At 42.2% G+C, this 23,436-nt stretch overlaps 1 protein-coding gene across 2 annotated transcripts in view; it reads left to right on the forward strand.

Annotated features, from left to right (window-relative positions):
• The window catches only part of LRBA (LPS responsive beige-like anchor protein), a 503,130-nt gene that overhangs the window by 95,097 nt on the left and 384,597 nt on the right, over nt 1-23,436 (forward strand). For both annotated transcript variants that reach the window (XM_066573657.1, XM_066573658.1), the window contains 3 exons: nt 11,155-11,285; nt 16,611-16,689; nt 17,287-17,420. In XM_066573657.1, coding sequence (XP_066429754.1) covers nt 11,155-11,285; nt 16,611-16,689; nt 17,287-17,420 — 344 coding nt within the window. The remainder of the gene's footprint in view (nt 1-11,154; nt 11,286-16,610; nt 16,690-17,286; nt 17,421-23,436) is intronic.

A 23,436-nucleotide genomic window follows, 5' to 3' on the forward strand; every position in this document is an offset into this window, starting at 1 on the left:
GTGCTAGTTGGCAGCCATGTTTGTGTTTTAGAACAGTTGTTGTAAATTCCTTTTCCATAATTACTAGCATCTCCAGCTGTGGATTGCTTTTTTTTTGAAGAAATAACCCATTATCAGAAAAAGTGAATGTGAAAAGCTACTGTTTCTTGTCAGCAGTTTACCCCGGGCTGCCCTTCCGTAGAACCTGCGGTGCTGAAGCGCTCTGGTTCTTATTTAACGTTTGGCGTAGCGGCAGCCTCGGCCACTTTACATTCTGAATCCAAAGACCCCTCGTCTGGAAGATCTTCTCATATATCCTTTTAGCAGTGGGGTGTCCCTGGGAATTTCAAAGCATCCCTCTGATCCTGCATTTATCTCAGGAATGCTTTGTCAGAAATCAAAACTCTCCTCATATCTTAAGGATTATCATCTATCTAGCTAAAGCTGGAAAGTATACAGTAACAGCTAGCTAGGTTTAGCTTCCCTGAAGTACTGCCAGCAGAAGGGGCTGCCGCATCCAAGGTGTGCACATTAGTTCCCATGCTAGTGATGTCCCTACTATCCTCTTCACATCCATCCTGGCGATTAGTGGCTGCCAGAAAGTTTAGACAGATAAAGTTCAAGGTCTGCTCTGGATTCTTGTCTCTGAAGAAAATGAGAATTACTAAAATGCCTAAGTGCCTCTTATTTACTTCTACGGTGCTAAAATAATTCACATCGAAACTCTTGAAGCCAAGCCTTGCAGATAAGCCCTTGAAATGGCTCCAGATGAAGAGGCATCCTACAGTATGTGTACATTGTGATCTGTAGGCCTATAAAATGATGAAACTGTTGCTGGAAGTAGGGTTGATGTTGTATAGACTGTTAACCCAAGGGGAGAAAACCTGAAGCCTTCCTCAGATAAGCATATTTTTTTGCAATCCTGTTGTTGCGGTTAGCCGTTTTTCATAGTTGACGACCCTAAAGGCGAGCTCCCTCCATATTTTTCAGTTTTGCATGGCTTCTTTCAGTTGTGTGATATATCCATGCAAGTATTAGCCATCATGTCCTTTGGCGGCCAGGTCTTTTTCTGCCACTAACCTGTCCAAGCATTATAGATTTTTCTAGTGATTCTGCCCGAATTACATGGCCAAAATCCGTGAGTCTGAGTCCGGTCATCTTACCCTCTAGTGATATATCAGGTCTTGTACGATTCAGAACTTCTCCGTTTGTTACTCTTGCCGTCCAGGGCATACGCAGGAGCTTTCACCAGCACCACCGCTCAAACGCATCAATCCTCCTATCAGCTTTTTTCGCAGTCCAGCTTTCACATCCATACATGGCTATGGGGAAAATGGTGGTTTGCACTATCCTGCGTTGTTATACGTTTCATCAATGACTGTATTTAGTTTCTATTTTCCTATAGAAACCAGTGGTGCTGTACTGAAGTCCTTATTAGTATCTGCAATGTGATATCAGATGCAGATATAAATACCATTAAAAAAAGCCCCGGCAACCATGCTGATTATTCTCATACTTGCATGTAATATTTGCTCTACACATAAAGCACAATTCCAGGTTCTGAGATGGTTTTCATCTTGCAGAGTGATTTTGCTCCTATGGATGCCAGGCTTTGTGTCAGTAGGACTGATTATGGTCATCTGTCATGTCTTTGATCCTAACACGATTGATAGAAGGGCATATTTGTTTCTAATGAGATAAGATTTTAACTGTTTCCATGATGGCATTAAATTCTGATCATGAGAGGAAAAACCTCTACTTTTCATCTAGTGCAAGAGATTTGTCCTTTGCTTGTATTGACGGAGCTGGTATCTACAAGCTAGTAATCACTCTAGTTGTAGTGCTGCATTTGGTGTAGATGGAGCCTGTTCTCCATATGAAACACAAAGCAGATAAAGATAAAAGTTTGGCTATTGAGCACGACCAAAGATTTCTTTTCATATATACAATGTTCTGTAAGCTGGCCATAATCTTTAGTTTTACAGAACTGTTACAGTGCGTGCAGTTCTGGTCACCGGTGCTCAGGAAAGATGTTACAGTGCGTGCAGTTCTGGTCACCGGTGCTCAGGAAAGATGTTACAGTGCTTGAGGGGGTTCAAAGAAGGGCAACTAAACTAATACATGGAATGAAAGGACTGGAATACCAGAGAGGCTATCAAAATTGGGATTATTTACTTTAGAAAAAAGACGTCTAAGGGGTGATCAAATAACTATGTATAAATACATGAGGGGACAATACAAGGATCTCTCCCAAGATCTGTTTATACCCAGCACTGTGACAGTAACGAGAGGGCATCCGCTACATCTAGAGGAAAGCATGTTTCATCACCAACACAGAAAGGGGTTCTTTACTGTAAGAGCAGTTAGGCTGTGGAACTCTCTGCCTGAGGATATGGTGATGGCATAATCCATAGAGGAGTTTAAAAGGGGACTTGATATCTTTCTGGAGCTGAAGGATATTACAGGATATAAATCTTAGGTTAATTGTTAATCTGGGTATACAGGCAGGTAGGAACTATTAGGGGTTGATCCAGGGATTAGTCTGATTGCCATTAGGGAGTCGGGAAGGAATTTTTCCCCCAAAAGGGCTAATTGGCTTTTGCTCTTGGTTTTTTTTTGCCTTCCTCTGGATCAACAACACAGGAGGATAGAAGGCTGGACTAGATGGACATTGTCTTCATTCAGCCTTACAAACTATGTTACTATGTTAGAAAATTTCAGGGTTTCATAATATTGTAGATATCACATTCTTATTTTTGAGTAGTGGTAAAAGATGTGAAAATGTTAGATACATAGGTCAGTGTTTATAGGGGTATGCCCTACATAGACACTTATGGCATATCCTGCGTATGCCATAAATGTTTGCCAGATGCAGGTCCCTCCTCATAGCAGTGAATAGAAAGTCATGCACATGAATGTGGCGGTGCTGCCTGACCTGGCAGGTCGGGGCATCCCCGTTCTGCACATCTGTGGACCAAGATCTATCAGATCTTTTTTCTGACATATTTTATTTTTGGGGACGCTTTAAATAAGCACCGCACGTTGAACAAACATGTGCTTATACAATAGCTAATGAGAGAGTGCAAATCACTTTATTTCGCAAAAATGATTTTTTAAGTCCTGGTAGCAAGAGGTCTCCCTTTATTACAACTTGTTGTACACTGCCTGTTGTCATGTAAAGTCTGACTTAAGCAGTAGATATACCAAGACTGATTACAGGAAGTGGGTTGGGAAGGTGGTATCTGACTGCCTGCTGCTGTTGCCTCACTCTGTCCAGACAAGTCTATAAAGAGGGGAGGAAGAAGCAGTTGGAGAGGGACTCATACAGACGTGACTGCTACTTCTAGTCAGCGTATTATCTCGCCTCAATTCTAGGTTCACAGCTACACTGCTCAGTATGGCTCTATAATCTCTATCATGCAGGTACTTATGTAGGCTTGTTTCGGAGAGATAGAGAAGATTTTTTGCTTTACTATGTGTGTATGGAAGATTATATAGTAGCTAGTCTCTAGCCGTCTGCTCAGGGAAAATTGAGAATCTTGAATCCTCCATTTTTCACTAGTTTCCCCTCTGCAGGCTGTATACATGTTGGCCAGAAATAGTGTTGACTTGATGTACTCTAAACCTATGTCAACTCATTATAAAAAGTCACCTGAAAGTATAGGTACGCTTTAAATGGCAGCTATGTAGATACAGAAAGCAAATAAAGAGATCATATGACAAGACCCCTTTTAACTAGATGTACAAATATGTTATGGAAAAGGCGCCTTGATGTTTTTTTTAGAAATGTTATATAACTATAACAAAATTTACAGAAAATGAGTGTTAACTCACATGGTGTCAGGCGAGGATACCTTTCCCAAGGCACCTCGCTGACACCATAATCCACGTTCACTTGCAATTAAGCCTTTTGTTCCATCCGACCTTGTTCGGAGAGCTGCAGGACCGTTTCAAATAAGCTCCACCGGATAACCGGGGCTTAGATAAAAGTATGCAAGGCAAGTAAAATAAACTATCTGCGCTCCAAGGGAATACAGGGCTTCCAATATAGGGAAACAATGTCCTTCTTTATTAATATTCGTGAGCAACGCGTTTCGGTAGATAAACTACCTTTTTCAAGCTCCGTACATTTAAAAATAACGAACACATATAAATAGGCACTCACATGTCTTCAGGTTTGTCTACAACACTGTGCATTGCAGCTCCGTAATTAGCGGGGGCGTGGTGCACGCCTCCCAGGTAAATCCCACGTCATACAGGTAAGACACCTGGAACGCTTCAGTATTCCATCAAGACGACTTAACGGAATTGATTAAGTGGAAGAGCCCAGAGAACCACGCACCCTGCAAGATGAGATATTCGGGGGACTAGGGGAGAGGCGTAAACATACCTTCCCTGTCCACAAAAATATCATTAAAGTTATCCAAAAGGAGTGGAAGAAACCAGACGCAGGTTCCTTCTCCGCTAGAGGGGTAAAAAGAAGGTACCCATTCGAGGAGGAAGTTTGCGCAAGCTGGGAAGAGATACCCAAGGTAGACGTCCCAGTGGCCAAAGTAGCTAGGAGGATGAGCCTGCCCTTTGAGGACGTCGCACAGTTAAAAGATCCCATGGATCGCAAAGCCGAAGGCCTTCTAAAAAAAATCATGGGAGGCAGCGGCAAACATACTTAGGCCAGGGATTGCAGCCACTTGCGTGGCGCGCACTCTGGGCGTATGGCTCGAACAGCTGGAGCTACACATAACCAATAAAACGCCGAGGGAACAGATCCTAAATTTCCTACCTATCCTGCGTATGGCAACAAATTTTCTAGCGGATGCCGCGGCCGAAACGGTTAAACTCTCGGCAAAAGCTACAGCCTGATCTAACTCAGCCAGAAGAGTGCTATGGCTGAAATCATGGTCAGGCGACTTAGCCTCAAAAAATAAACTATGCGCCCTCCCGTTCTACGGTCAGTTTTTGTTCGGACCAGACCTAGACAAAATCCTGGAGAAGGCGGCCGACAAAAAGAAGGGATTCCCGGAAGAAAAGCCGCAGAGAGGGAAGACCTTCTTCCGAACCCCAGGGCAACAGCCCGAGGCCTACCGAGGCAAGGGCAAGACAGGCTGCTGGAGTTACCCCGGGGGGGGGCAGAGGGAGAAATATCCTCTTTAATCCCCACCAGGGGGAGCCCAAGCAGAGACCCTGACGCCAGTTCCGTAGGGGCAAGGCTGGGGAACTTTGTGGACCAATGGGCCGCAATTTGCAAAGGCCCATGGATCCCAAAGATCCTACAGCAGGGATACCGGATAGAACTGGTGTCCCTCCCCAGAAGGAAATTCATTATCACAGGAGGCTCAGGGCAACAGTTACACTTACTAAGGCAGAGCGTTCGGGACCTGCAACATCTAAACGCAATATCCCCCGTACCGCAAAACGAGGAAACTCAGGGCCATTATTCCATCCAGGCTCTTCCTAGTAAGAAATCCCTGCGGGAAACAGCGGATGATAGTGAATCTGAAGCCCTTGAACACCTGTGTCAAGTACAGAAAATTCAAAATGGAGTCCATCTCTTCAACGATAAAGTTGATTCCCAAAGGGGCCTACATGGCATCAATCGATCTGAAGGACGCTTATTTCCACGTACCGATCCACGAGGGGTCCCAAAGGTACCTAAGGTTCGCAGTGGATATGGGCAAAGGAATAGAGCACCACCAATTCAGATGCCTGCCTTTCGGGATCTCCTCAGCACCCAGAATTTTTACCAAAATTATGGCAGAGGTAGCTGCCTACCTGAGGAAAAAGTCGATCCTAATAATACCCTACCTGGACGATATTGTAATAATAGCAGAGTCCAGGGAACTACTAACGAAGCTCCTAGAGATAGTGCTAGAACTCCTCCAGTCTCTAGGATGGATCATAAACTGGGAAAAATCCAGCTTAGACCCCGACAGGAAGAAGACGTTTTTGGGCATAACGCTAAACTCAGAATTACAATGCTCCTGCCTGCCCGAGGAAAAAATCCCCAAAATCCAAAGGCTGGTCAGATCCTTCCTACAGAAACGATCATACACAATTCGGGAAGCCATGTCTCTCCTGGGAAGCCTAACATCATGCATTCCTGGAGTGGCATGGGCCCAGGCTCACACCAGAGCTCTACAGGCCTCCGTCCTACCCACATGGGACAAAAAGCAGTCCTCGCTAGGGACAAAAATGTATATCCCAAACACAGTGAAAACATCCCTGCGTTGGTGGACATCCCCAGCGAACCTGCAGGAAGGGGTTCATTGGCTACAAAACCCAGCCACGCACATCACAACGGACGCAAGCGCCTGGGGATGGGGAGCGCATGTGGGGAACCAGTTCTTTCAGGGCCCGTGGTCCCAAAGGATAAAAGAACAATCCTCCAATTACAGAGAGCTACAGGCCGTATGGCGGGTCCTACAGCAGTTAGGAAACTCGCTACGGAACCAGCATATAAAAATACTGTCGGACAATACCACCACGGTCGCCCATATTCGGCACCAGGGGGGCACAAGGTCTCCTGCCCTGCAAAACATTTCGCAGAAAATCTTCCACTGGGCAGAGGGCCGGATCCTTTCGATCACAGCAACACACTTAAAAGGGAAGCTAAACCAAAAAGCGGACTTCCTCAGCAGGAGGCAGATAGACCCAGGAGAATGGTCTCTCTCCCTGGAGGCATTCAGAATCCTGACCAACCGGTGGGGGTCCCCACAATTGGACCTATTTGCAACCAGGGAGAACGCCAAAGTAGGCAATTTCTTCTCCCTCCGGCCAGGAGATCGTCCTACAGCAATAGACGCCCTAGGCCAGGACTGGGGAAAGGGGCTAGTGTACGCGTTTCCTCCTATACCGCTGATCCCCAGGGTCTTACAACATTTCAGAACCCAGGTATGCACGCTAATCCTGGTGACCCCCATCTGGCCCAAGAGAAGTTGGTTCGGTCTTCTGACAACATTGAGTGTCCAGGACCCAGTCACCTTTCCGACCTGGACAGATCTGCTATCACGGGCCACTGAGCCACCCGGGCTTAGACAGACTCCACTTAACAGCATGGCTCTTGAGGAATCCTCACTAAGGGGGAAGGGATTCTCACAAAGAGTGGTAGAAACGTTAATGTCCAGCAGAAAAAAGACGACCCACCTTATCTACCAGAAGGTTTGGAGAAGGTTCTCCTCATGGAGACAGGGAAGGGATTCCGGGGATTCTATCCCGAGCATCCCTTTGATCTTAGAATTCTTGCAGGAGGGCCTACAGATGGGCCTCTCTCCAAGTACCCTGAAGGTCCAGGTCGCAGCCCTTAGCGCCATATGCGACACAAAGTTCGCGGACAATAGATGGGTCAACAGGTTCCTGACAGCAGCAGCTAAATTACGACCTAGACCCATAAAACTTGTTCCAGACTGGAACCTTAATTGGGTTCTAAGGGCCATGTCAGCGGAACCATTCGAGCCGATCGAAGCACTACCGATTAAAAATGCTTACGATCAAGACCGTTTTTCTAGTAGCCATCATGTCCGCGAGGAGGGTTAGCGAGCTTCAGGCTTTGTCCATTCGCCACCCATTTCTAAAAATCTCGGACTCCAAATTAGTATTTAAAACGGACCCTGCCTTCATGCATAGGTGGTATCACGTTTTCATAAGTCCCAGGACGTAATAATTCCCTCATTTTATAGCAAACCTAAAAACGAGGAAGAAAAAATCCTAAGCTGCCTGGACGTCAGGAGAGCAGTCCTAGGCTACATAGATGCGACAAGCCACTGGAGACGGGACGACAACCTGTTCATCCAGTTCAGTGGCCCAAATAAAGGGAACAAAGCGGCAAAAAACTCCATAGCCAGGTGGATCCGCCTGGCCATCAGAGTCCTATAAGGCCCTTGGGAAGGAGATCCCCTTAGCTCTTAAAGCCCATTCTACAAGGGCAGTAGCATCCTCATGGGCCGAACATAGCTCAGCTTCGGTCGAGTAGATATGCAAGGCCGCAGTCTGGAAAAAAACCCACATGTTCATTAAACATTATAGGGTAAAAGTGCAGCAGGACGAGGACATGGCCTTCGGCCGCAAAGTCCTCTCGGCAGCAATCCCACCCTAATAAACTTTAGTTGGTACGTCTCAATTGGTGCTGTCGTGGAGACGACTGGGGGGAAAAAATGGATTATACCTACCTGATAATCAGGTTTCCAGGAGTCTCCACGACAGCACCCGTACCTTCCCCCCCTAAATGGATAGAAAAGAAACTATAGAATATAATATATAATATAATTTTATAATCAACAAAAAAAACCCCGGTAAGGGAAAAAATTTTAAGTTGAGCTCCTACCCCGGCAATTCGTTAGAATCCACTGAGGAAAGTGGGGAAGGGGGGGAGCTTTTAACCTCCCAGTGTGTTCCTGTCCTATCAGGAGGAGGCAATCTCAATTGGTGCTGTCCTGGAGACTCCTGGAAACCTGATTATCAGGTAGGTATAATCCATTTTTTTGTTGACTTTGAGGTATGGTTTTGGTCGCTGGCATGCTGAAGGGTAAAATTGCTCTTCGTCTTCAGCTTTTTAGCAGAGGCCTGAAGTTTTTTGTGCCAAATGGGACTATTCATAATTCTCTCCACCTTGACTTAAGCCCCAGTTTCAGCAGCAGAAAAACCACTCCAAAGCATAATTCTGCCCCCACTATCTTTCCTGTGGGTATGATGATCTTTTGGTGATGCACAGTGTTGGCTTTGTGCCAAACCTACCTTTTGGAATTATGGCCAAAAAGTTAAACATTTTGTCCCATCAGACCATAACATGCTCACCCACATACTTTTGGTAGACTATATACTGTAGGTTTTAGCAAAACCTAGTCGGGCTTGGATGTTTTTTGTCAGAAAAGGCTTCCATCTTGCCATCCTCCCCGAGAGCCCAGACATATGAAGAATACGGGAGATAGTTTTTACATGCACTACACAACCAGTACTTGCCAGAAATCCCTGCAGCTCTTTTAATGTTACTATAAGCATCTTGGCAGCCGCCGGGACCAATTCCCCCCCCCCCCCCCCCCCTCAATTTTTTGAGGGTCGACCAGTTTTTAGTTATATCACTGTTGTGCCAAATTTAATCCACTTCTTGTTGACAGTCTTCACTGTGTTTCATGGTATATGTAATGCCTTGAAAGTTTTTTTTTTTGTTACCAGTCTCCCGATGAATACCTTTCAACAATCAGATCCCTTTAATGTGCTGTAAGATCTTTATGGACCAACTAAGAAAATGTCAAGAAAGTCCTACTAGAAGAGCTGAACTTTATATGGGATATATCAGAATCTCCGTAAATAATGGCAGCGGAGTACTGACTACTATTTAACATGCGTATAAATGTGATTGGCTAATTCTAAACACAACAACATGCCCAAATATGAGAGGGTGCTCACATTTATGCAACCACATTATTTTAGTTTTGTTATTTTTATTTTTCCACGCTAAAAGATATGAGCGTTGTTTTTCAAATGAGTTGTACAGCTAACGGGTCACATTGAAGGTGGAGGTCAGAAATGATTCATCTTTCTCGAATTTTTACTGTATGATATTCATTTAAAAAAAATTTTTTTTTTAATGGTTTTATAGAATTTAGTGAGCAATGTTCAAATCACTTCTGTAGAAAGTGTTAAGAGTTGTCCAGTTGTAAACTTTTCAGGATAGATCGCCAGGCATGGTTTTGCATGCAGAATTCCCATTGATTTCAGTATGAAATTTGCCTGTAATACCAAGCTTGATCACTGCAGTGGGAATGGCGCTGTGTGCATCTTGCAGAAATCTGCTTGGTGCACGAGCATGCTACCCTGGTGAACAGCTGTTCATTAGGGATCCCGGGTGAAGGACCCCTGCTCATCTACTAAGGATAGACCATCAGTAGTGTACAACTGAACATCTCCTGTTCATGTGTTCAGTATCCTCATTAGATTTGCTAACATTCTGCTTCCAGTGCATATGAATTGGCTTTTTGTAAGCTTGTTTTTTTTTTTTTTTTTGGAGAAAACAAATGTGCAGATTTTTCTCCATGTCCTGGGGGAGGGATTAAAAAAAACACAACAGGAATGAATGTGGAAAAAAATTGTGGAGTAGCCCCATTGAATGAGTTGATCCACTGTTACAGCTGCAACAGAAATCTGATTGAGAGCCTCTAGTTGGTGTGATGGATCCTCTAGTTAATACACTTCGGATTTGTCATACCACAGAAGTTGAAGTTGGGGGGGGGGGAAAAAAAGTTTACTCCTTGGCCATGAAAGTTTTTAAGTTTGTATGAAGAAGCAAATTCTGCAAAGTGTCAAATATGAAATGTATCAGCATTTAAGGTTTAGGGCTTGAGTGCAAGCATATATTCTCAAGCCAAGATGCCGGGTCTGGTTGATGTGTGCTCATTCAACACGCAATAATTATCTGCACCACAAAGCCTTCTTACAGTTCAGCATAATTGGGACTAATAACACACTGACCTTATGCCTGAGAATATTTATGGCGGCTGGTCTTTTCACCCTTGTCCTGTCACAAGTGATGTAAGCCCCTCTTTGAAATTCTTGCCATTCTTACATTGGACACTTAAGAGATACATTGCTTTTAAATATGACAGAGGACCGCTAAAGTGTAGCTTAATTCAAAATTTTGTAGTCTGGTGGAACTTGGATTTGACATTGTATAGAAAGAGCTCTCTGATTTATGAGATTAAGTTCCTAATGGTCGCGAAGGTTTCTGCTAAATAATTGGCTATTGCTTTATTCACTTGTCATGGTACAATGACTTGTGTATTAAGGAAATGGAGTTTGTTAGAAGGAAGGAAGCCTTGCATGTCATCAAGTATCAAGGTGTCTCAGAGGACAACGTTATAATCAGCTTTGCTGGCCTTGAGAACAGATTTGATTTGCGATGTCTACTGATACAATGTAGTTAGCGCTTAAGCAAAAAATAATGAAAAATGTGTTGGAGCGGATGTCACATTTGCTTCTCCATATTAATCTGTAGAAGTCTTTATCTATGTAAGCAAGTGTATGTTGGCATTCTAGCATAGGTCCGAATTAGTGTGCATGCACAAAAGTGAGAAAATACACCGTAATACCATAGTGCTAAATATTCTTCTAAATTATTACTATTCTACTATATAATCCACCTAGTTTTAACATGTTAACCATTTCTGCATTCATGTTTTTCCCCAGGAGTGTTGTAATAGCTCAGAAGAAATCTGCTGCCCCCACCCCGTCTCCCGTCAGTGCCGCCCCACAGGCAGTCAGTGTCGTGTCGTCAATGGAGGCTTCCCAAAGTGCAGAAACGGACAGAGACTCATCTGGTACGTTAAGGGCAATGTGAAATGCCAAAAAAAAAACAATTTCTAGCCGTGCACGACATGACCTCTGCTTCAATAAAACTATTCGAAGAGATGCAAGGAGAAAAAATGAGCTGGAAATGTGGTAAAGCTTCAGTTCTGCTGACGGAATAGCAGTTACAGTTGGTACATTTGGTGTAAAATACTTGGCACTAGAAGCACCCAGTACAGGTTTGGCTTACAGGCAACATTTTAGTGCTTGCACCTCTTTAGTGTGTTCCCACTTGCATGAGTAAAATCCAGTTATCAGGGTTGTTCGGTATATATATATATATATATATATATATATATATATATATATATATATATATATATATATATATATATATATATATATATATATATATATATATATATATATATATATTATAATTTTTTTTTAAATTTTTTTATTTTTTTCCCCCCATTAATATGGTGTCCTTTAAAGCGGATTTGTCACCATGCTGTCCTGCCCTATATAGTATAGGGATTTTGCCAAAACATCCCTAAAAGAGTATTTTGCCACTTGGCTCTTAGGAGCTATCACCAAATAGACTGCACCCCTAGTTCTGACCCTGCTGTATTCCTGAAGAGAGCACTTCCCTCCTCTTTGAGCAATAATTGATGGGATGTTTAGTATCTGCATGTATACAAGCAGTGCGTAACTCACTAATGACAGAGAAGGAAGGAGTTTGCTGTAATCTGTAATGGCACCATTAGCCGAACGGCACTCTACTTTTTATGACTTTATAGGTTAATAGAAGTGTGGGCTTGTGCTCCTACTATGCTGCCAGTACATAGGGCAGCGCAGTAAGGCGACAAGTCCTCAAAGGCTTTTAATATCCACTTCAGTAGGCTAGAAGACAGATTTCCTCACCATTTGGGATCCTAAATTCTCCAGCAAATAAGGAAGATGGAACAATACCTCTGCAGCGCCACCTTTTGGATGGCAGCATTCCTACAAATAAATGTCCGACCCTTTATACAGGTCTTTGAAACATGGATTGGGATTTAAAAACCAAGCCAGAATCCATTCACAGACAGCTGTTTCGGGGGTGTTTGCCCATCATCAGTGTGCAGTAAGATCCTGGCTTGGTTAGTGAGAAACCTGTGATGTGGGTCAGGAAGGGTATTCTCACTCCTTAAGGAAAGGAGTGTATCGTCGACAGTGTATTGTATGAAACTCATTGGCGATACGATGTGCTTGTATGATTGGCATTCAGTGTTTGCATTGCTTGCAGCACACAGATGAACACAGTGCCGTAAATATACCAAATCCGCCTTGCAGCGCCCTAGAAGAATACTATGAGTACTAAATCCTTGAATTGTAATTTTCCCTGATAGATGACGAGTGTGGTACAGGGTGTGTATTTTTGCTGGTGGTCAGACAAATCTCCAGACACACAAATTATGACCATCATTGTTTTTTAAATATGACACATTGAGATCATTACAAAATGATAGAGAAGAAATCCAAATGAGGCATTTAATAAAACCAGACCAGTGTGTATTATTGTCAGCTTCACATTAAACTCAGGCTATAGCGCAGCTAGTTCTGTTGATGGCCTGTAGCTCTCCTCTATGCTCATTACACATATGGCACTATTTTATTCTGTTCATGTAGATACCTCTGAGATCATGATACTCCGCTTTGCTAGTTATCTCTCTCACTGGCGGCCTCGTTCTGCTTCCCTCTTTGAAGAGAGCATAAAGTAGTTTCACACTGATTTCAGGAATCTGTCCCTTTTTTTAGTATGTTTTTATTTTGTAGAACTTGCAGTTTATTCATTCCAGTGCAGTGCTAGCGCTCTGCCGCAGGAGTCTGGCGAGTTTGGCATGCGGCCTCTGCCTCTTGCTGAATGACAGCTTTCTCTATGTTACAGTGCATAGGGAGAAAGCTGTCAATCCACAGCAATGATAGTACTAAGTAAGGCTCTTGTTCACACTTTCTCTAGTTATGTATTTCTGTTGCATTTTCAAGGCCAGAATTGTCAGTATCTTATTAATAAAACCCTGATACATATGTAGGTCTATGAGATCCATTACGAAATTGAACACGAGGGATCCTATTAAAACAAAAGCACTGGCAGCCTTTTGAAGAGAGCCTAAGTAAACGCTTATTTGCTTTTCTAATTTGTAAAAGAAAGGAAATGGCGTTGTGAAATTCGGGGGAAAAAGTGAATAGTTATCGTTAAATCAAAATATATTTAAATGATAGAGAAGGTTTTCACACTAAAATGTAAAATAAAATCTATAGCTATGATGTAATACCTTTTTTTAAATATGTGAGATCAACAGATTTAAGGGAATCTGTCACCTACTTTTAGCCCTATAAGCTAAAGGCCCATTTATGCACACATATAATCTTTCAAAAGATTGAAAGATCAGCGATCATTTTGCATAAAGTACTAATGGACACTAATTGCTATTATTACTTTATCAGCTTCATTGCATGCAAATGAGCTTCTGGGAGCTGTTGCTGAACTCAGCAGGAGGTCTAGGCTCTGTAATTAGCTCCATTGTTCAGCCATGGGCTGCTAAGAGAAAACAAAGTAATCTCTAGCTCCCGTGGAGAATTCAGCACCATGGATAAGACACAACCTGTGGTCCTCATCAGTTGTTTTGCTGAACTATGGTTTTCAAGCAGAACTGAAAACCGTTGTTCGGCAGAAAACTGAAAGATGGGCACATTTTAGATAAAACAATTATCGCTCAAAAGATGGCTTTTGAGTGAATTTTGAGATAATCGTTGTCTAAATGAGTATTAAGCTTATAAGCTGAAATTAGGTGACCTGCTGAGTCCGGGGATGTACTTTCCTCCCCCGGTGTCAGCAGTGAAAGCTGCCGCTCAATGCATTGTTATAATGGGTGAACTACTTAGCAGACTTTCAGTGCTGACAACGGGGGAGCGACTGGGGAGGGTAAGTATAACATTTACATGCCTGAACTCAACGGGTCACCTACTTTCAGCCTAAAAGCTTGGCTTACAGGGCTAAAAGTAGGTGACAGGCTCTTTAAATCATATCAGAGAACATACAAATACTTAAGGTCTTTTTATGAGGCATCAGGAAAGCGAAAGGGTCTTAAATGATACTTTATTGCAAAATACATTATTTGTCTAGAGCCTTGAGGACTGTGACTGTTGAGTACACTGTGTGGAGAAGGGTGCTAGACAGATGATCTATTTGCATTTTCTTTTATGTTCTTGTGAGTGTCTGTAAAACTGTCAGTTTTAAAGGAGCCAGTTTATCAGTGAAAGGATAAGAGAAGTTGGTTTGATTCCATGTGTTTGCTCTGGCTACTGTAGGTATTGCCCACATGTGTATTTGTAGACTTGTTTATACGAAGTCAGAAGTTAAACACGTCACTACATCAGATTTTATCCTCCCTTTTTATATATAATGCTAATGGAACACATGCATATGCAAAAGGACTCAGAGCCCTATGAAAATCAGCTAAGAATTTGTGCAGGGAGAAATGTATAACACAACTTTTACTGATCAGCTATACCAATCCAACCACTGATGATTAAAGTGAACAGTAATTATATCATTACAAGAGCATCTGTCTAGTAAGGGAGATAAGTCAGCAAGTAAACAGGGAGTTCTTAAAGATGTGTTGGAAACAAACAAACAAAAAAAAAATAGGCAAGTTTAAAGGCCCATTTACACTGCAAGAATCTTTCAAATGATTGGAAGATTGAATGTTTTTGCGATCTTTTTGCATAGTGTTAATAGACACTAATTGCCATTAACACTTTATCATCTTCATTTGCATGTAGAAAAACCTCTAAGAGCTGTTTGCAGAGCCCAGTGTGTGATTAATCACACACCGAGCTGTGCACACAGCTGCATTGCTCTCGTCGGGGATGCCGGTGGGTTGCAATGTAATCTCCCGATTCCCGTGAAGAAGTATGCGGTCTGTTGAGAGATACTTCATCTCTCTCTGCGACTGAACGATTAATTTTAAGTTCACCTTAGAATCCTCGTTCAGACGAAAAGTGCATGATGCCTGTGTTTACAAGTAACGATTAACGCTCGTTTTCTGTCATTGGAACAAATTTTGAGCAACAATCATTACGTGTAAATGGGCCTTAAAGAAGTGGACTACTTTTACAAGGTACAAATTGTGATGGCTAGATGACTGGATCAGAACATCTGCAAAACAGCAGGTCTTGTTGCATGTTCCTGGTAAGCATTGGTTATTAACTACCAGAAGTGGTCTAATGGAGGATAACTGGTGGATGTGCACAGGAAATGGGCACCCAAAGCTGGCTGATGCATTTGGAGAGTGAAGGCTAGACCGTCTGGTCTCATACTGCAAAAGAACCACTGTAGCACAAATTGGTGAAAAAGCTAATGTTGGCCATGATAGCTGTCAGAACACACAGCGCATTGTAACTTGCTGTATAGCTGCAGATCGATCAGAATACCCATGCTGATCCTTGGCCGATGCTGAAAGCGTCTCGAATTGACATGTTGCCATCAAAACTGGACCATGGAGCAATGGAACAAAGTGGCCTCATCTGATGAATCACATTGACCTTTCTTCAGCAGGATAATACACCATGCCACACTGCCCGCTTGAACACATGCTTTGAGAAACATGGAAAAAATAGTCTTTACTTGGTGTTCAAATTCCCCAGATCTCAATCTGATTGAGAATCTGTGGGATGTGCTGGAAAAAAAAGGCTGACCCATGACTCGCCCCACACCTTACAAGAGTTAGCGTACCTGCACTTTGAGAGAACTGTTAACATGTCAAAGGGACATGTAAAAATGATTGATCGTTGAGGATCCTGCTGCTGATTGCTAGAATAAAGGGGCTGCAACAGCTCACTTGAGCGCTGTGCCCTCTCTGCTATGATCGCTTAATTTTGGCTGTTTCTGGCAGCTGAGGACTGCCTCATGGAGGTGTATAGGAAACTTCTGTAAACCACTATGAAACCATCTTCAGCGGCTGGAAGCAGATAAAACTGAGTAAACCTAGCTGGGGGGGGGGGGGGGGCGCAGCGCTCGGGTGAGTGCTGCAGCCTCTTCAGTCTAGCGATCAGTGGGATTCTCCGCAGTGCGATCCCTACTGATTAATACTTTAACATCCATTTTTTTTCATAGGGTCAATAAGGAATAACTACAGTGATGTTGTGACAGAAATATTTATTGTGAAAAATATTTTTCACAATATTTTAAAAAGATGCCCTAAAATTTGTGTTCTCTTTTCTTGAAAGCCATGAGGTATAATTCATAAGAGTGCACGCCTGACAAAAGTTATGATTACGTTATATATCACAATACATTTTCTCTTTTTCAGGCAGTGGATCATCTAATGCAAAGTTACCATCAGTGCAAGCTGTCGACTCTGTGCCCGAAGATTCTGCTTCTCACATGAGGTACTTGTATTAATTTCCACAATAGCGCTGGTTTACCTATGATGGTTACTTTCTAGTTCCTTTGATCACCCTATCGTGAAGAGATGCTTTTAAGGCCGAGCTCGCACGACCGTACAGTCAAATGCTGCGTAAAAATCACCGCGATGTACCGACTGCGTATCGTTGCGTTTTTGCCTGGACTTGAATAATGTATTGGCTTCCTGGTCTAATGTGCGCATATATAATATGCAATGAAATTATGCCTGTGTGAGCCCGACCTAAGGCCGCATTCACACCCCCTGTTATAGTTGCAAGATTTGTTTGCGCCAAAATTTCAATGTATCGAGTGAAATCCGCAGCAAAATCCACATTCCTTTTTGGGGCCTATCATTGGCTGTAGTGGGTCATCTGGGTGTATGGCCATATCGACAAACATTGGTTAGTAAAACAAAAGCTGCAGTGGGGCGAGCAGATGAGTATTAAGGGTTGTTTTTTGTTTTTTTTTGTTTTTTAACTGCCACCTATGTTTTATATTGCAGATAACCTGTTTAAGCATACTTTGCAGCTAAATAGTGACTGTTCTTACTTTTCCTCTAAGTAACTTTTTCTTAATTTTAGTATTACAGAGAGGTTGGAACATGCATTGGAAAAGGCTGCTCCACTTCTGAGAGAAATATTTGTGGACTTCGCCCCATTTCTATCTCGTACCCTTTTAGGAAGTCACGGCCAAGAGTTGCTTATTGAAGGGACAAGTATGTATAAAGCTGTTTTTGTAATGGGAATGATTTGATTATTGCTATTTTATGTTATTACTCGCTTTCTTTTATGCAAATGCATATTTGCAGGACCCTTTTACTATGGAAATGTGATTCTCGCGTTCTAAAATCAAATTTGCTTTATTTGTATGTTGTATGTATATTAAGAATTAAATGTTTATATAATGGTTCCCTGTGGAATGTTAAGCTGGTATAAAATACTTAGGACTCTTAAGGCCTGGGACGGGGGTCAAAAACGTTACCTTTTCTCCTTAGGGAGAGCAACTATAAACTAAGTAAGGAGAAAAGATAGCGTTTGACCCCTGTCCCAGGCCTCTTGCTAGCAAAGCCAGACTCCTACTGTACACTGATGAAGGGCAAAATCCCTGAAACAGCTGTATGTACATGGAGTCTGTCTTTGCTTGTAATTCCCGGTCATTGTAACAAGGCTTGTATAAAAAGTCTGACTTTGGGTTGAAGGAATGCTGCCTTTCAATAGGTGGCACTGTGGAGGATTTATTCCATCTCCCTTATTTGCATATTACCCAGAGGAGCATGCATGGCCATTTGAGTCTCCTTACTTAGTTTATAGTTGCTCTCCCTAAGGAGAAAAGATAGCGTTTTTGACCCCTGGGAGCTTTCATTAAGCCCTAAGGCTGCCATGACAACCCGTTCATACCTCATGATTGGGTGACAGAGGGAACCCCCTTCCTCTGCTCAACCACTTTGATGCTGTGGCTGCTGAGTGCAACATATAAGGGCTTAAATGGCTGGGATCGGAATCATCTCCTACCTTGGCCATTGCATGCAGGTGTCTGCTATGTAACACAGGTGTCACCATACGGCCTATGGAGCAGGCTGAGCTCCTGACCCTGCTTAATAGCTAACGGTGCACTTCCTTTGTAAACCTATAGCAGATGTTGCTAAGGGATCTAAGGGACGGCATTACTAAAATAAATGCAATACATTTCTCATAACGAACATTACCTATTTGGCATTTTTTGGCAGACTAAATTTATTAAATACTCTATAGATTTGGGGTTCAATCCCCTTTTTTAAACAAGAAAAATGTATCACATGACTGGAAGCACAGTATAGAATGAGCTCATTAGAGCCCTATCGGCAATGATAAAATGCACAATGTTACAAAACTAGGGCAACGGCTTCTATATAACTGGCAAAAAAATCTGCAAACAAAGGAAGAAAAAAAAAAAGACAGGAGGGTAGAAGGAAGAGTGTTCAAAGGCTGTGGTTTTAGGCTACGTAGACAGTTAAGGGGTATCTTGAAGCATTATCCAAGATAGCTTCATACGCAATTGGTTATCGCCTCTGTCTTCAAGGCAGTAGATTTCAGAGAATGTGTCATACCATTCTGTTTGACTAATTTCCAGTGATGAGAGAAGAGCAGAGAGTTATGGAGAGTAAGACCATTGCCAGAGACCAAGACAGATGAGCACAAGAGACTTTATTGGAAGGGGAGGTTGATGGCTGCAATGGAAGGCAACAGCCGTTTTTGTGTTGCTAGATGCTTCTTTGAGACCCTTCAAATAGAGTAGTCACGATCAGATCCGGGTCAGTCTACTTGACATTTCCATATTTTACTGTGAGACCCCATAAATTGCATGTAGACCTTGGATGACTGAAATGCAGGAGATTTACTATGGTGAGGAAGAATTGAGCCCCCTTTTTTATACCACAAAATATACTATATTGTATGTTTGTTAATCTGTTAGTTTGCATTGTATGGATATTCTATGTAGCATATTTAAATTACACTTAGATTGTATTGATCATTCTGGCCATGTTTATGCAAGTGTAGCACAAGGGAAGATGAGGAGGTGTGGACGTGCTATGACAGGAGACCCAGAGTAGTAGGCAGTAGTAGTATTTGCAAGGATCTTTCCAGATCTTGTTCAATAACCACCTCCTTAAGAGTATAAACAAAAAATATCTTATAGGGAACTATTTAAGTTCTTTCTTTTATGTTTACCATGGGGCCAAGGGTCGAAGTACTAATAAGCATGTTCGGGATGTCTGCTGCCACTAAGCAAAATGGAAACTTGATTGATAGCTAGAGGGTTGAAGTGAAGGGGCTGCAGTGGAGAAAGCAAAGGTCAATGAACCATTTCCCTTCTCGGCATATTTAATGATTATGCTGTTTTCGATTTTAGGATTTCTTTGGACATTGCCTAAAGAGGCGCAAAACATTTTGAGCAAATTCTTAACCTTATCATTTACATAGATTAAAAATGAATCAATGGCAACAAAGCAATAGGAAAACCTTCCCAGAGCTTGAAACCAACTAATTAAGACATTTGGTGCAGGAACAGTGGAAACTAAATGGCATAAGCATAGAATGTTCTGATACTGATGGTCTTTGGTAGAGGAGGTTTTGTAAATTTGTTTCCACATCTTAAAAATCATGGAAACCCTTTAGATTGCTGTGCTACATTTTTTTTCTGCACTTTTGGTCCACTAAGGCCACGTTCACACGGGCGACACTGCATCGCCACGAGAAAATTGCAACGATATTGCAACGCTGGTCCATGCGATATTGCTGCGGTTTCACCACATGTGAGGATTTTCTGAGGGGTTGGTGGGGCTTGAAATATAAGCCCTACCCTGAAAATAAGCTGTAGCTGAAGAAGAAAAAAAATAAAATATCCATCACCTACAAGCGCGGTTTGTGGCTCTGTTGCAATTTCTTCCCGGGTCCCCGACACTGGTCGTCGCCTTCTCTTCTGGCTGGGGATTGAAAAATCCCCGCCTCCTGGAAGCGCTGGCTGTGATTGGCTGACACTTAGCCAATTACAGCCAGCACTCGATTCAATGAATGGCTGTGATTTGGTTCATTGAGCGCTGGCTGTGATTGGCTGATGCTTAGCCATTCACAGCCAGCGCTTCCAGGAGGCGGGGATTTTTCAATCCCTGGCCAGAAGATGATTAAGAGAAACAGTGTCGTGACCTGGGGAGAAAATGCGGCCTGGCTGACAGCACTTCTAAGGTGATGTATACAGTTTTGTTTTTCTTGTTTTTTTTGCCTGCAGCTAGGGCTTAGGTTAAAGCTTGACAGTAGGAAATTCTACTGTCAAAGTTGCATCGCATGAAAATCGCATTTTCGTGCGACGCAACAGAGAGGAAGGCTCAATAGGCAAACATGGGCTACAAAGCCTCACGAGTCGCGGGCATATCGCCAGGACCCTCAAGGTTTTTGTGTCGGGTTGTTGCATGCTACAGAACATCGCGCATTTGAATTAACCCATGGGCTTCACATACATGCTTTTTGTAGCATTGTCGCAATGCAACAAAATCGTGCGACTTTGTTGTCCGTCTGAACGAGGCCTAAAGCACATGTATTTGGTTGTTTCTATGTAGTGGCAATTTCATTTTCCTTTGTTATATTTATGTATTTATACTTAGAATCCATTTTGGTTGAGATTCTTGCTGGTAGTTGAGCTTAAGGGACCATTTACTTTTTTGTTGGAATAAAAAATTTAAGCAAATTGGTTATGCTGCCCATATACGTTCAGGGTTTTTTAATACATTTTTTGAAGCCAGAAACCAAGAGTAGGTTAAAAAAAGGTAAGCAAGATCTGTCTTTTAAAAAAATATATATTTTTATCATTTTTTATGATCCATACTTTGTTTTGACTTCAAAATCTGTATCCTAAAGCCTGAATGCAATCTGCACATGTATGGGAGGGCACCCTTACAGGCACAGGTCTGCTGTGGAAGTATGATGCTATTGCATGCATGTATCTTTTCCAGGCCAGGTTCATCAATATTAATGTTTCTTGGTCAAATCATGAATGTGACTTTGATCCAGTTACCCCAGCTTTGCTGACAGGGGTGTGCCATTAGCATGTGTATGCTTTTCCTGCCCCTAGTCATGGAAGCAGCCAGTGGGCACAGGAGATTCTATTTGGGGGCGTTCCCTTCATTGCCGTAAGGTGCATTTACACTGAATGATAATCGCTCAAACGACATTTTGAATGACCATTTTGAACGATCATCTTTGCATAACTCTTAAGTAGGTAATTAGCTACTTAAGCAGTTAAATGCAGGCGGATCGGGACACCGCTGATAATTCTGAGAAAAGCAGTTGTTTTGTACATGCAAACAGCTGCTTTGTTCTCAGTTATCAGCGGTTGCCCGCTGAGCTGATAGCTTCAAGAAACAGCAGGAGCGCTGACCGCTGCTTTGTTCTCGGAGCTCTCAGCTGATATACCCAGCGGGTTACCAGCTGAAAGAATGCCATCAGCGCCGCCCACTGAGAAAATTGGCATGCGGCGCTGATAAGTCATCAGTGATTTCTAGATTGCGAGTCCAATGCATCCACTTCTGTCTTTGCGCAGTCTCTGGCTCAGGCTGACACGGATATCAACTGAATTGTGAATTCCTCCTGTGCCATGTTTAGTGTCTATAGATGGATGAAATCATGCTATGAAATATGGCAGTCAGTTTTTTTTCCTAGGAGTCCCTTATGTGGATATATGACCAAAATATAGAATTGTATATTCATTCTGAAGTTTCTTGCATCCACTTTGCCCTGACTCCCTCTGATGCCACTGGTGGGACGTAGGTGTGGCTGAGACAGTCCTTAAAGGGGTTTGTCATTGGAAAAGAAAAAAAATCAATACTTACTTACCTATTCCTCCCCAAGCAGTCTTACCGCATCTACTACCCACCGATCTTCTCTTGGCTCCTCCAGCCCCTCGGGTCACATCACGTGCAGCCGACTGGATCCTCTTCTTCCTGTTTGTAGCGTACATTGCCCTGCAGGAAGTGAACTGCAGCTAATGTATGCTTCGTCACAGGAAGAAGAGGATCCATCCGGCTGTGTGTGAGGTGACCCGGGGGACTGGAGGAGCCAGGAAAAGATCGGGGAGGTGAAGATCTAGTAAGAAGGCTGCCTGGGGAGGAATAGGTAAGTATAGAATTTTTTTTATCTTTATGACCAAACCCCTTTTAAGGCCCTAGGTATGCGGAATCCCAGTTATCAGACACAGAGACTGTACCTAGTATACAGAACTGCCCAGGATGTACTTGGTGTGTCAAAGTGCCCATATTCAAACAGATTTAATCAGTAAGGTCTGGTGGTACTTTCTTTTTTTTTTTTTTAATTCCTTTTATTTTTAAACTGTTCTGTTTTGTATGTATAAAGTATGTTCTTTTATATTACCGTTTTTATACTTTTTATAAGCATTGCTACTTTTTATCCTTTCACTAATTTCAGTCCTTTTTGATTATATATATATATATATATATATATATATATATATATATATATATATATATATATATATATATATATATATATATATATATATATATATATATATATATACACACACATATACACACACATATACACACACATATACACACACATATACACACACATATACATATACATACATACACATACATACATACACATACATACATACACATACATACATACACATACATACATACACACACACACACCCCCAAATGAGTGTAACCTGACTGCTGGTAGCAATTATTTTTACTCTCCCTTTGGTTATCAGGAGACCGGATCTCTCCAAGTAGTAGTCTGCATCCAAATAAGCCATCATATTTATTTCTGTTACTTATGTAGTAGTGACAGATTTTATATGTACAACGGGTGACAGATGCACTTTTAAAAACATGTATTTTGTTCATGTTCCTTTTGTCGAATACTAAAATTTGTGCAAAGAAGGGAAGCCATTAGTTGGTCTAATAGGGGCCACCTCTAAAGTAAATTGTTCCCCTGCACAAGACGGGCATAATAGGATTCAGTTATCAAAACTGTCTGAAACAATAATGGTTGTTACCCATAGCAGCCATTTCTTAAATTGCAATGAAAAATTGAAAGCTTTGCTGTGACTGGCTGCCATGGGTAGAAAAAGCTGTGTTTCTCTTAGATATGTTACATAAATCTACCCCATTCTGTTTTTGGATGTGATTTTATTAATTTGTCTCTCTGTTTCTGAATTCCCTGTAGTTG

Source organism: Eleutherodactylus coqui, chromosome 7 (genome assembly GCF_035609145.1).
Source record: "Eleutherodactylus coqui strain aEleCoq1 chromosome 7, aEleCoq1.hap1, whole genome shotgun sequence".
Classification (NCBI taxonomy): Eukaryota; Metazoa; Chordata; class Amphibia; order Anura; family Eleutherodactylidae; genus Eleutherodactylus; species Eleutherodactylus coqui.